At 42.5% G+C, this 14,476-nt stretch overlaps 1 protein-coding gene across 1 annotated transcript in view; it reads right to left on the bottom strand.

The window, feature by feature from the left end:
* Positions 1-14,476, bottom strand: part of MAP3K19 (mitogen-activated protein kinase kinase kinase 19) — a 36,802-nt gene that overhangs the window by 5,635 nt on the left and 16,691 nt on the right. Inside the window, 11 exon segments of the mRNA XM_019925547.2 lie at positions 454-603; positions 3,403-3,840; positions 3,842-3,945; positions 3,948-4,016; positions 4,019-4,208; positions 4,415-5,100; positions 5,103-5,539; positions 5,541-5,738; positions 5,740-5,956; positions 5,959-6,025; positions 7,705-7,748. Coding sequence (XP_019781106.2) covers positions 454-603; positions 3,403-3,840; positions 3,842-3,945; positions 3,948-4,016; positions 4,019-4,208; positions 4,415-5,100; positions 5,103-5,539; positions 5,541-5,738; positions 5,740-5,956; positions 5,959-6,025; positions 7,705-7,748 — 2,600 coding nt within the window.

The following is a 14,476-nucleotide window of genomic DNA, read 5'->3' as shown; positions in this document are numbered from 1 at the left end:
TGCAATTCACAAAATGTAAGGAACATCTTTTGTTTTTGCCACTCAGCAATGATTCTTCCAACTTCTGGTAACATAACTTGAACCGTTGAACAAAGAGACTTCTTTCCCACAGGACTTGGACCTCAGAGAATTAGAGGCTTGAAATACAATGGCCATTGTACTACCCCGTGGAGCCTGAGAACCAGAGCCAGAAGGAGACACAGAGAGGCCAGATCCCCAAGGACATTGTCTGTGCCCAGAGCCAGTCCTACTTCAAATCCTTCAGTTACATAAAGCTGTGGACATCCTTTTCCTCAAGCCAATTTAGGCTGGGTTTCCTATTACTTCCAACTGAAAGAGTTCTAAGTAAAAGAGTATACGGGGTGGGGAGGGCACTCAGGAAGATTAGGGAAGAGGGAGGAGTCGAGCAGGAGTGGAGACTTTTTATTTCAACATGTTTCGTGTTTCACTTACTGTGCCGTAGGCTCCCTTCCCAAGGGTCTCACCCTTGGTCCACAGGATAGGTTCTTCATACTTTAAACTGTTTTCAGAAAATGTCTTCTTTTCATGTGAGTTGAAAAATCTCTCCTCTTTGTCACATACCCCAAAGCCATTACTGTATCTCTGGGAGAATGAGACACAAAGAAAAGTCATCATTACATTCTGAGACCTTGGGATGGAGAGAAAGGGTGGAGGGTAAGGTCTTCCTTTCTTCTAACTTAGGACCAACCAGAGAAGGCCAAATATGCATCCCTCACCAATCCCGTGGGAGGCGCCTTCTAGTTAGCCCACCTACAGCTTCCCCAGGACAAGAGCCTCCAATCAGGGCACACCTGAAGCCTTTTTTCCACTAGAAAGCTTTCCTACTCCTTGCCTGCTTTTGAGTCTCGGCCAAACACAAGTGATGGAGGTTGACTCCTTTGCTATAGTGAGCTCTGAGTAAACAACCTTTGTTCTATTTCCACAACATACACATACACTCAAATATACACATAGGTAGGCACATATGCCTACACTTCCATACACATACACATTTACACACAAATATACATACAGATAGATACTGTCTCTCTTACACATACACGCACATACATTCACCCATGCACAGCCATGCAAGCAAGTCTAATGGTCAAGACCAGCTGCAGTAGACTAAACATCCTTGGTCCTCTAGACCCTTGCTACTCAAAGGAGAACCTACAGACCAGCTGTTAGACTTTCAGAATCTCAGGCCTCAGACATACCAAATCAGTGTCTACATTTCAGCATGACCCTCAAGAGATGTGCATCCACAGTAGACTTTGAAAGGCCTTCCCCTGGAAGTCAGGAAACAAGTATATTTCTGTAGAGCTTAGACCATGTTTACCAATTGTTTGATTAGGACCAAAACTACTTTGTCTTGATCTCCTCTATGAGTTCTTAAAAATAAATGATGATGGTGATGTAGAGGCACGGTGACGGTCCTTAAGAATAAGACAGGGCTTCCCTGGTGGCACAGTGGTTGAGAATCTGCCTGCCAATGCAGGGGACACGGGTTCGAGCCCTGGTCTGGGAGGATCCCACATGCCGCGGAGTAACTGGGCCCGTGAGCCACAACTACTGAGCCTGCGCATCTGGAACCTGTGCTCTGCAGCAAGAGACGCCGTGACAGTGAGAGGCCTGCGCACCACGAAGAAGAGTGGGCCCCGCTCGCCGCAACTAGAGAAAGCCCACGTGCAGCAACGAAGACCCAACACAGCCAAATAAATAAATAAAATTTATTTAAAAAAAAAAGAATAAGACATTGCACAGGATTTCCTTCCTCAGGAATGAGCACGGGTGCCTCCTGAGGGCCATTTGGGTTCCTCCTCCCCAGCCTCTCATGTTTCTAGCCAAACTGAAATTTAAGGATTGCTTAGAGATGAAAAGATCACAAAAGGTCAGCTTTTGACTCTGTGATTGCAGGGTAGGGTTATGGGCTGATTGTATTTACTAGCTTGTTAGCTTTTCTTGAAAGTGAAATGGCAGGCTGGTGGACCCATCTCAGACACACAGGCATGCACACACGTACCCCCAACTCCCAGCCAAGCCTGGCAGCCTCTGTGACTCACTGCCCACGTCCCAGCCAAGACCAGGCTCACCATGAGGGTGAAGCTGGCCTTTTACAACCAGGAATATTCCCACTGTGTAGTAATTAAGAGTGTGGGCACTCACTACCTGCGTGCCTTTCTAAACCTCAGTTTTCTCATCTGCAAAATGGGGACTTGTTATTACCTTTAGTATTGATCTCATGGAGCTGTTATGAAGTATAGAAAGGAGACAGTATGATGTGTCTCACTCATATGTGGTAAGTTCTCAGTAAGCTTAGCTATGGTATAATTATTTACCTTGTGTATTCTTCTGATCAGTTATTTAAAATAATGATTCCTGATCCTGAAAGAGTGTGATATAACCTGAGTTAGTGTACAGTAAATAATGTTTCAGCTAAACCTACTGTTTGTCTTTAAAATTTAGTAGAACAGGGGCTTCCCTGGTAGGGCAGTGGTTGAGAGTCCACCTGCCGATACAGGGGACATGGGTTCGTGCCCTGGTCTGGGAAGATCCCACATGCCGCGGAGCGGCTGGGCCCGTGAGCCATGGCCGCCGAGCCTGCGCGTCCGGAGCCTGTGCGCCGCAACAGTGAGAGGCCCGCGTACCGAAAAAAAAAAAATTTAGTAGAACAGGAGGCTCATATACTTCAGTGAGAACTAAAACAAACGTAACCTTACTACCTGCTGATATTCTTCTCACCGCCCCACTCCAGTGCCAAACAAATTTTTAAAAAATGTGTTCAGGATAGTTGTTTATGCTTCCCTGAGAGCAATGGCTAAGTCTTGTACCCGACCATGTCTTCAGTTCTTATCCCAATACCAAAAACACAGGAGGCATCAATAATATTTTTGTGTTAAAGTAAACCATTTGGGAACAAATGCTCAGGTGCAGGGAATCTTTGAGAAATGAGCTTTTCATGTTTTCATATGGTCTTTTGGAACTAGATGGTGAGCTACTTCGGGGGCTGTGTTAATTTCTTTCTATCTCACACACCACTTAGAGTAATGCTTTACCCATAATTACCTCCCTGCTGTTACTTGTTGATTGAAAACATCATCACTGAATATAATATCTACCTATTTCAATAAGTAGCTTTGCTATATTAATGTAACCAAAGTGATTCCATTGCAGTGTCAGGCTAGCTAAATTCTAGAAGTAAGGCAACATAATGAAAATGTCTTAGCACGAGAGTCAGGGGACCTGGATTCCAAACTTGCAACCGAACAATGAGATCTTGATGAAACTATTTAATTGTTTAGGGTTACTGATTCCTCATTTGAAAATAAGGGGTTTGAAACAGATTGTCTCTGAGATCCCTTCCCACCCCAATGAATCTCTGATTGTAATTATACCCACCTGTATTTTGACAGTTGTCTCTCCGCCTAATTCTTGCATGGTATTTCCTCTCTTACTGAGGGCAAGATTTCGGCTTTCAGGATCTGTTTCATCTGCCATTATTTGGCAAGAGTTGTCATCTTTCTCATCAAGAGCTAGTAGTTCTGCAGCTAGACAACCTAACAGTTCATCTGGAGATTCTTCATTCTTTACAGGGTCTAGAATTTCTTGGGAAATTGAATCTGCATCATTTAAAGTTTTTCCAAATGTTTGACATGGAATTGACTTATTAGCCAAACTATCATGATCCAAAGAATGTGTCCAATGTTGATATGCTTGAGACGATGCACTTTCTTGTTTCTCTTGGAAAGAGAAACTCATAAGTGTTTTAGACTTATCTGAAACACTATCAAACTCTACATCGTTAGTTAAAATTTGATTGGCAATTAGTTTCACCAGGAGATACTACAGTCTGCTTTTCTTGCAGTACATGCTTGCTGGAACTCTTCTCACTGGGCAGTGCCCAGCTGTTTTCTGAAAGGACAAATGGGGTTTGGTGATTTGCTCTTCGAGTTCGTGCAGATCTCTGAGACTCGTGGCAAGTATCTGATTGCTCGAAATGTCTCCTTCGTCAAGACTTCCTCCACAATGGACAAATCTGAGACAGGAAGGAATTCATTCTGTTCGGTGGACTGCTCATGAGTCTGAACCATGTTCATGGGCAGAGCTTCATCTTTGGAAGATAGAAAATCATTTCCTGAAGATTTTATCTGCTATTCTGGTTCTGAAATACCATCACCATTTTCAGTGTCACTGCTACTTACAGGCTGGCAACGCTTTTCGTTTTTTTCTTTTTTTTTTTTGCTGTACGCGGGCCTCTCACTCCCGGGGCCCCTCCCGTTGCGGAGCACAGGCTCCGGACACGCAGGCTCAGCGGCCATGGCTCACGGGCCCAGCCGCCCCGCGGCATGTGGGATCCTCTCGGACCGGGGCACGAACCCGCGTCCCCTGCATCGGCAGGCGGACTCTCAACCACTGCGCCACCAGGAAAGCCCCAACGCTTTTCTTTAGAAATTAAACTTTTGTGCTTTTGTTTAATGCCAAGAGAAGACTTTGGGGGTTTAATATGTGGTCTTTTCTGAGAGAGTCTGGTTCGGCTCTTGCTGGTCCTCTCGCTGTGTGAAGATCGACATTTATTGGTGATACATCTGCCCGATGGAGCTGAACATATCTCTCGGAAATATTTGTTTTCATGCTGTTCAGCCTCTCGCATCTGACGATAAATAGGAGTCCTGAACGTTTCGTAGATTCCACGTCCATTTGCAGTTGAACTGATTTCTTTGAACATGTCACTGTACTTCAGATCTAAGTAATTTAGTCTTGGCTCTGTTGGTTGAGCAGAGAGAGGAACAGAAGACGTTTTTATTCCTGGATTTTTACAGATGCAAGGGAATGATTGCTTTTTAGGTTTCAAAGCCCGGTAAGTGGATTGCTTGTTTTCTATCTGTGGCATTCTCTTTTGAAACTTGGGTGATTGCCGTGGTCTGGGGTCCACAAGCCCCAGAGCAGGAAAAACTTGAGTTTTTATGCTGGTTTTGTGCATGGTAGGCTTCATGGAACTTTGAATGGAAACCATGAAATTCTGAGGTGTCCTGTTACTGGCCTTGGTCTTTGAATCCAACTTATTTCTATGGGTTTTCATTTTATGCCTGTCGTTTCTTGGTCTGCAAGTATGTGGAAGCTACTGTTGTTATGAAGGATGCTCTTTCTTTTTTGGAGGCTTGGTTTAGTTATTGCTGGTTCCTTGGGAGTTTCATGTCCAGGGAAAGTGATGTGGATAAGAGGCACCATCCTGTTCGTTTCTGGTTTGGTTGCCTCTGCTACTGATATTTTTATGTTTGTCTCCATGCTTCTGTGATCTTCTGGGAGCTTTTCAATGGGGTCATGAGGAACTATATTGGACAAACTTTTAAGAACAGTATACTCTTCTGAAATATGATTTGGCTCAATTACTTCCCCTTTATGTGCTGAAGCAGTTTTTGAATCCGCTTTATCATTTCTAGTCCCTTCATCCTGGCTTAGAGTTATTTCTGAATGCAGGGCTTCTTGGAACTTGACTGGTTTGATATACCCAGCTTCTGAATCTTGTTCATAGTGTCTTTCCTGATGAAAGAGATTGAGTGTTCTCTTCTGCTCTTCTCACTTCAGCACCATGGCAGTCAATATCCATTTCCCTATCTGTAGGAAAATTGCCTTCCTTGAAATTCTCAAAGGACACCAAAGACTGTCCTTTTTCAAAGTGAGAGATTTCAGTGTTGACACATCACTCTGTTTCCTTGGATTTCCTACTCTCCTGTCTCCAGGTGTTGTCTGTGATGGTGAGCCTTCCAAAAAGAGCACATGTTTCTGGCCCAGATAGAGCTATCAAACGACCTGAGAGTCTGATCCTCTAACACCTTGAACGGTGTTTCCTTCTGCTTGTTTGATGGTCTAAACTCATCAGATCGACTAACAGGCTCTGAGAGCTTAGGTATGAAAGATATGAAGCTTGGAATATTTCTCTCTCTTTCTGATCCTTATGATTTGGGGGTATAGTAAGAAGACAGGATCTCACAGGCAAGGGTGACAATGGTGGCTGAGGGAACTAAAAGGAAAGAGAAAAAGAATGAATGCAGAAACACATACGCATATCATATTAATAAAGTAATCTGAAGAAATTTCAAGATTCTCTTTAGGAAGTCCTTTAAAGTACAAAGTTATCCTGGAGATCACAGTTTTAAAAACTAAAATCTTATGCCTGGTGTTTTTTAAGAACCAAGGTAAGACAATACTTTTAAAAACCAATGTTAACATATGTAAAGATTCATGGTTATATGTTTAAAATAAAGGCCCTACATTGTAAACAATAGAACTTTTAAGTTTTTTAAAACTTCTATTCTCTTTTCTGTTTACTTTCTGTTTTATTTCATTCTCTTTTCTATTTACTTTCCATAGAATTGATCTAAGATTTTTAAAATTCCCCCTTAGAAGAGCTTAAAATTGCTGTTACATTTACTGTAATAGTGATCGTTAGGTTGCAAACCAACCCAGAATTTGTATTCAGAACACAACTGTTCCTCATTATTTGGCTGAATTGTTTTGTTGAGAGTGGCTTATAAACGTGCCTCACTATACACTTGAGAGTTAGCTCCCTAAATGTGTTTAATTCTCCTTGGCCCTCCAACTATTTTCAAATTAAGCAAGTTTATATTATTATCAACCTCTAGAGGTCAGTGTAACCCAATATATAATATTCAGCTTTTTGGTTGGTTAAGCTATAAGCTCTAACTTTACAGTTTTCACTGTGGCCTTCCCCCCCCCCCCCCACCCTCCGGGTATAGAGATTTGATAACTAATTATATCAGAATATTTATAGGCATAGATCACGAGTGGTAATTGAGAGCTTTATGTTTAATTTTCATTCTGTTGCCACCTGTGTGTAAGAAGACAGGAAAAGGAAACTGACACTAGAAACAGGCATTAGAAACAGGTGAGATGCAGTATAATCCCCTAGTTTCATTACCTAGATGACTTTCTTCCATCTCTCAAAATACAGATTCTCCCAGTGCTTAAATACCTCTGCAGTAACAGCCGTTATTTCATTTATTTACTTTTGAGGCCAATGAAGTCCTTTTTTCAACACTAAGCAGTACCTATGCATTTTCTCAAAGGCTCATAGAATACAGAAGAGTCAGTTGAGAGAATTGCAAGGCTCTTTCCAAATGCTTTACTTACAAATGAGACAACTAGGAAACTCTACCAATGGAAAAAGAATTACCTCATTTCTCAATATGTTAAAAGAAGAAAAATTAAATATGTCCAAAAGAGCTACTCATTTCATTATGTGGACAATGGGAAACACCCCAGAAAAGAAATATACGTGTCAAGATATAATTTTCCCAGAAATTAGCTCCTCTATAAACTGTATGTGAGTTGTGGTTTTTCCAAGATATATGCTGAGGATTTGGGCTCTGAGTTTTTTTTTTTTTTTTTTTTTTTTTTTTTTTGCGGTATGTGGGCCTCTCACTGATGTGGCCTCTCCCATTGCGGAGCACAGGCTCCGGACACGCAGGCTCAGCGGCCATGGCTCACGGACACAGCCTCTCCGCAGCATGTGGGATCTTCCCAGACCGGGGCACGAACCCGTGTCCTCTGCATCGGCAGGCAGACTCTAAACCACTCTGCTGCCAGGGAAGCCCTGGGCTCTGAGTTCTTTGATAGGATTTGTCTCTAACAAGATGCTTTGGTTAATCCTTAAGTCAAAAATGCTCACACTACTCTTACCTCAATTCTCCGGCTACTATACTTCATATTAAAAGAGGAAAACACTGTAACAAGAAAAATTATTATTTTTTATAAGTTTTTTAAAAAAAAGATAAATAAATAAATTAATTAATTAATTAATTAATTTATTTATTTCTGGCTGTGTTGGGTCTTCCTTGCTTTCTTCCTTTCTCTAGTTGTGGTGAGCAGGGGCTACTCTTTGTTGCAGTGATCAGGCTTCTCATTGCAGTGGCTTCTCTTGTTGCGGAGCACGGGCTCTAGGAGCGCAGGCTTCAGTAGTTGTGACACATGGGCTCAGTAGTTGTGGTGCACAGGCTTAGTTGCTCCGCAGCATGTGGGATCTTCCAGGACCAGGGCTCGAACCCGTGTCTGCTGCATTGGCAGGTGATTCTTAACCACTGCGCCACCAGGGAAGTCCCAAAAATTATTATTATTATTATCAGATATTCTTAGTAGTAGAGTGAACACAGTCGGCCTTAAGCCAGGCGATGGCGATGGAGTGATCTTGGTGCTGAGGTTTGAGGAAATGTCAAAATGAAGAATTTTTCCAGGTGTAATCCACATGGCAGTGGGTACAGAATGATTACACAAAACTACTGCCACTGAAGAGGGTTGTTGTTTTATATACAATGTTTTTTTAATATATATCTATGTTATATATATGTATATATCTCTGTTTTATATTTATAACATTTGCGTATATATAGTGATATTTATTTATTTTTATTTATATTCCTTTTGGAAGCATATGACCTCTGGATCAGAAAGCAGAGCACTTATCACCCACAGGGCATCCTAGTGCCAGTTCCCTGCAGCCCAATTTCCCACAGGTTGACACAAATGAGAACCAGGTGCTTACCTGCACCGGTAGTGAGGCTGCACCATAGAAGGAGACCCTGATATTATGAGACTCAGAGCTTATGTATAGAGTTCTGGCAGTTCAACCCATCTTCCCCTTCTGAGAAAGAGAGACCTTCACTATGAAATGTAAGCAAGTGTCTCCAGGAGAAGGGGCAAATGTGTCTCTGGGTTTTGTCTGTTTGTTTTTTACCCTATTAAGTAAGTAAACAGCTCTTGGCAAAGCCAGCTTCAGTCTTTCTGGAGCAATAGCTTATCTCTAACTTCCAAGGCATGTTTGCCATTCAGTCATCTTTCAGCCTAGTCTCCTAGTGCTTTTTGCTCAGAAAACCCAGACTTTGCAGAAATGTGAGAGTATTTATGTATAATTGTCTCCCATCCGTTGTTTGAACTCAAACATGGGATAGATCATAAATTCTGAAGGAGTGCGGGGAAGGGCGAGATGAGATTTACCAGGTAGGGTAAAACCCAGATGCTGTTTTCTTCTTACCAAAACATCAGAATGTTTTGGTAAGTGGGGTAAACCACTTTGGTAAGTGGGGTAAACCCCACTCACCATCATGGGTTAAAGCTGAAGCCAAAAGCTCCAATGTGTTCAGGGTCAAAGCAGGCACATAAATGAATGAAGTGGGGTAAGTAGGGACAGTGGTGAACTGAAATTATGTGCCCCAACTACAGGGATATCCATTCCCCAGTTCTAGTTGGTGTTGTCCATTCCAGATGGCTAGTCCAGCACTGCTGGATCTTCCAATTGCCAAGAGAAGCCAGAAAGCTGGAGACTTTATGTGAAATCTCCTTCCCACCCCTTTTTAAAATACTTTGAAGGCCGAACAAAATATGCCTGTAGGTCCTTTTTGGCCACAGGCTGCCATTTTGAAATTTCACTTAACAAGACCTCTCTGAGATGTACCACAGGTAGAAGCCATTCTCAGGTGAAAAATGGTCACCTAAGAAGAGGATTCCAATAGGAGGGGGATGCGGGCATTCCCCTTAGCCACAGCTGCCCAGAGCACCACCCCAATTCTTTTTTTTTTTTTTCTTTGCGGTAGGCGGGCCTCTCACCGTTGTGGCCTCTCCCGTTGCGGAGCACAGGCTCCGGACGCGCAGGCTCAGCGGCCATGGCTCATGGGCCCAGCCACTCCGTGGCATGTGGGATCCTCCCGGACCGGGGCACGAACCCGTGTCGCCTGCATTGGCAGGCGGACTCTCAACCACTGCGCCACCAGGGAAGCCCCACCCCAATTCTTTATCCATTTATTTAACCAATATTCACTGAGTGCCTACTGTGTAGCCAACACTGTCCCAGAAGATGGCAATATAATTGTGAACAACAAAGACAAAATTCTTGCTCTCATTGAGGTTGTATGCTAGAGGTTGAGATTTTCTGTTGAAAAGATATTACAAGTTAATACTAGAAATATAACTGAATATGATTTATAGTTGGGTGCTTATGTATAACACCCTGAGTTTAAAAAATCAGGTATTATAAATATTTAGATGAGTAACGTCCAGTATTGATAAGGAATGACGTGAGATATAAAGGCACTCTTAAGCATTTCTGGTGAGAATGTAGAGGTAAGATCTTTCCAGTAGGTAATGTGGTAATATATATTGAAAGCCTTTTTAAATGTGTATAGAATTCCAGTTAAAAGATTGAATGTACAAGCTTTTCTCCACTCTCTCCACAAACCTCACTAAAACGATGGTAGACTAATTTTTTAAAAAGGTAAAGAAGGGAATTCCCTGACAGTCCAGTGGTTAGGACTCAGTGCTTTCACTGCCAGGGCCCGGCTTCGATCCCTGGTCTGGGAACTAAGATCCCGCAAGCCATGCAGCCAAACAAAAAAAAATAAAAATAAAAGGTAAAGAAAAAGAACAGCAAACACCTAGAGGGTAAAACCACACATGCACGACATCAACAAAATTTTGGAAGGTGAAAACTGTATGGATGAACTTCCTTGGTGGCGTAGTGGTTGAGAATCCGCCTGCCGATGCAGGGGACACGGGTTCGAGCCCTGGTCCGGGAAGATCGCACATGCCGCGGAGCAGCTAACCCTGTGTGCCACGACTACTGAGCCAGCGCTTTGGAGCCCGCAAGCCACAACTACTGAGCCCGTGTGCCACAACTACTGAAGCCCGTGCGCCTAGAGCCCATGCTCCGCAACAAGAGAAGCCACCGCAAGGAGAAGCCCGTGCACCGCAATGAAGAGTAGCCCCTGCTCACCACAACTAGAGACAGCCCGCACGCAGCAACGAAGACCCAACACAACCATAAATAAATAAATTTATTTTTTAAAAAAACTGTATGGATGAATAATAACCAGTTTAGTAGTCAGCTTTCTCTGTTCTGCTCACTGCCTGCAGAGGGTACAACTCAACAAGAAATAATAACCCCAGAAAGGAGCAGGAATTAAAGATACCAGGTACCTCTGAGGGTGGGGTTGCAGGTGAGTCTGAAACAAGGGGTTGCTTCAAACTCTGTACAAGGAGTTGGTTCCAGATTCCCTGTCCTGTGTCCTGCCCCACTTGTCAGGAGTTGCTCTTCTCCATTCCTGGCTGGAAGTTTATTCTCTGAAGAGCTTGAAACAAAGATGCGAAGGAGCTAGGTACAGCTGAGAGCAGAAAAGGGGTGCCGGACTGAAAATGTGAGGATAAATGAAAGCCTCCACATTAACATGTGAAGCTCCAGCCTTATAACCTACAGGCAGGAGCTTGGATTCTCCTTCCCTCGGGCAAACTAGCTGAGAGAAAAGCCTACCTACGCATCCTAACACTAGGGGAATCCATCACCCAACCACCAGGTCTCTGTCCACTCCACAAGCCCTCTCGAGCCTCTGGCACTTTTTAGTCTCCCCCTCTTAAATACAAATAATCGCCAAGGATCAACTGATATATGGGAATAGCCTCTAACAATGAAAATACACAGAACAAAACAGAAAGAAAGAAGAGAGCTCAGAGGAAATAGAGACAATGATAAACTACCGTTAATATCATTCATGTACCTTCTTCAGGAAGCTACAGGAAAATTTACCTTCCTAAAGTGAATGCATTAATCAAGAGAGAGGAAACCGTGTACCCAGTACACAGGGGTTCAACACAGAGGGTAGCCAAGGGCATTTCCAGGATAATGGTGAGGAACTCCCAAAGAGACAGCTGGTCAGGAGGTCCAAAGACCAAGTAACACAGAGTGAAACAGGAGGGCAGAGCATTCCAGGAGCAACGTCTTAGAAAACAAAAGAAACCAATGGATTACCTGGTGTGCAGTTGCTGTATTGAGGTGCGTTTCACAGGTCCATCAGACAGGATGGGGATGACTTAGTGACAGATATACAGAAAGTAAGCAAATGGTGAAATGAGGCGAGTATTAAAGCCGGGATAAATAGAATGTCTCAAAAGAAAAGCAATGTAATCATAGCACACCCTGGGGCTCAGCTGTGAATGGTATTTTACCTAGTCATAATAAGGGAGATATTGAATATTAAGTTTTTTAAAGCACAAAGATTTCGAAGGTTGCCTGTGTGTGTACAGAGTAATATAAAATTGTTAAACCCTAATAGATAATGCCTAAATTAAGCAATCAAGCAATGCAGTTATAAACATGTTATTTAGAAAAGTGGAATTACATTCTAGAAGAAACGATCTTGAAACAGTATTTGTACTTCTTATTTCCCTTTATTTTTGCTCACCCGTCTTTTCTGAATTTTTCTTAATCGACATATGTATTGATTGTCTAAAATTTAAGATTGCATTTAAACAAAAATATTTTTAAAAAGGGAACAAACACCAGCCTGGTAAACCCAGCTGACTTCTTCAGACAAGATCGTAACACCAATGGAGCAGATCCCATCACAGAATACCGACCTAACCCAGTTTGTTCTTGTTTGAATGTGCTACTTTTATTATGTCTTCAAGACTTTCTGTGGTTTGGCCAGGAGAAGAGGATATTTCCATGATGTCCAATTCAATCTCTCCATCCATCCTTCCTCCAGTTTGTACCTGAACCAACTGCCCTCCCTTTTCTCTAAATTCACCTCCACCACAAGACTAAATGTTTCTCCTTTTTTTCCCTCATAACTAAAGTGGGGCTCAAATGGGCGATGTGAGCTCTGAACACACATGACATAGTGCTTAAGCACGTTGGCTTCAAAGACAGGGGGTCCAGGTTTGAACCCAGCCTCTGTAACCCCTTAGTTAATGTGACCTGGGCATGCACGTAACCTTCTGAGGCTCACTTTCCTCATTTCTAAAACAATCATGCTAATATCACCTATATCAGTGAATATTTGTGCCTTGCGGTAATAGGCACTCAATAAATGGTGACTGCCATTGTTATTAATTCAATATACATTTTAAAATAGTTATGTGTCAGATCTGGAGCGAGGTGTGCAGAGGTGCGATGGTTTTTGCCTTTGTCATCTGGTGAAGACCAGCACAAAGAAAGACAGTTACAATTCAGCATGATGGGTGTTATGTTGCAGACAAGGTCAGGATCTTATGGGAGTCCAAAGGCCTGGCGACTCCCCCAGTCTTGGGGACATTCAGGAAGACTTCCCATAGGAGGGGGTTTCTAAGGGGAGAGCTGAAGGATGGCTTAATGTTCCAGCAGAGAAAAACAACATGTGCAAATATTCACATATTTGTTCTGGGAACAGAAGGCGTTTGGTTATGCTTATGTTTAGCGCCTGCTGAGGAAGAGTGGCAAGAGAGGAGGCCGAAGAGAGGCTGTAGACAACTGGGAGTGAGATTTCTGGATTTCAAGGAACAAGACCCTGGGTCTACGTCACAGTCCAGACCTGATGTTAACACTTTTATACACAGCCTATCGAAACTCAGCTTCAACATCATGTTAAATGAAATCAGCCAGACAGAAAAGGACAAATGTTGTATGATTTCACTTATATGAGGGACATAGAATAGTCAAATTCATAGAGACACAAAGTAGAACAGTGGCTACCAGGGGTACAGGGGGAAAGTAGAAAGGAGAGTTAAAGTTGAACGGGTATAGATCTTCAGTTTTGCAAGATGAAAAAGTTCTGGGGATGCATAGTGGCAATGGTTGTGCAACAATGTAAATGTATTTAATTCCACTAAACCGTACACTTAAAAATGGTTAAAATAGTAAATTTAATGTGATGTACATTGTACCACAATAAATTTAAAATTAAAAAATTTTTTTAAAACACCACTGCGTCATTTAAATTTCATTTGAGCTCTACCCTTGCACCCAAATCCTATAATAATAATTCTATTTTTTTCCCTTTTTTTGGTGAAATGCTTCACATTTCCTCTGCTGTGTGATATCTCTCATTGCAATAAGCCAATAAATGCAAAATTTTGGACTACAGGTTTGTCCCTGGTGGTTTAGGCCACTTGGTTTCGGACAGTGGTAAGCAGACATCAATGAGAGCAACGTCCTAAGGGGAAACACTGGCACCAGTGTGCTATCTGGTAAATAAGTCTTGGGCTAGATAGAACAGCTAACTCAAATCTTGGAGGAAAGCATCCTCAGTGTAGGCCCCCCAAACTCCCATAGATAAAAATAAACCAAATATGAGTTCCCTGTAAAGATTTTCAAACGCTGAAGAAAAAGATCAGTAAAGAAATATTTATGGACCAAAGAATAAAGGAATAACTGTGTAATTAAATGAACTCACCTTCAGATTTTCTCGGCTGCCCCTTCAGAAAGTGAGGAACATCTTCTCTGGCTACAGACTTGGAGATGTTCGGTTCTAAGCAAGGTCTTGGCAAAAAAAAGCCCAAGTTCACATTGCAGAGCTACAGGTAATGTTCCTCTTTCTTCAGGAGTAAAGGCTGCCTGGTCACCATATTTGTCCTGGAGCCTACCATCTCAATTTAATTGGAAGTGAAACAGAATGTGCTGGTACCCATTCCTGATGCACTGAGGTTATCTGAC

Source organism: Tursiops truncatus, chromosome 7, assembly GCF_011762595.2.
Source record: "Tursiops truncatus isolate mTurTru1 chromosome 7, mTurTru1.mat.Y, whole genome shotgun sequence".
NCBI classification, from domain to species: domain Eukaryota; kingdom Metazoa; phylum Chordata; class Mammalia; order Artiodactyla; family Delphinidae; genus Tursiops; species Tursiops truncatus.
This window is presented reverse-complemented; position numbering and strand designations above follow the sequence as displayed.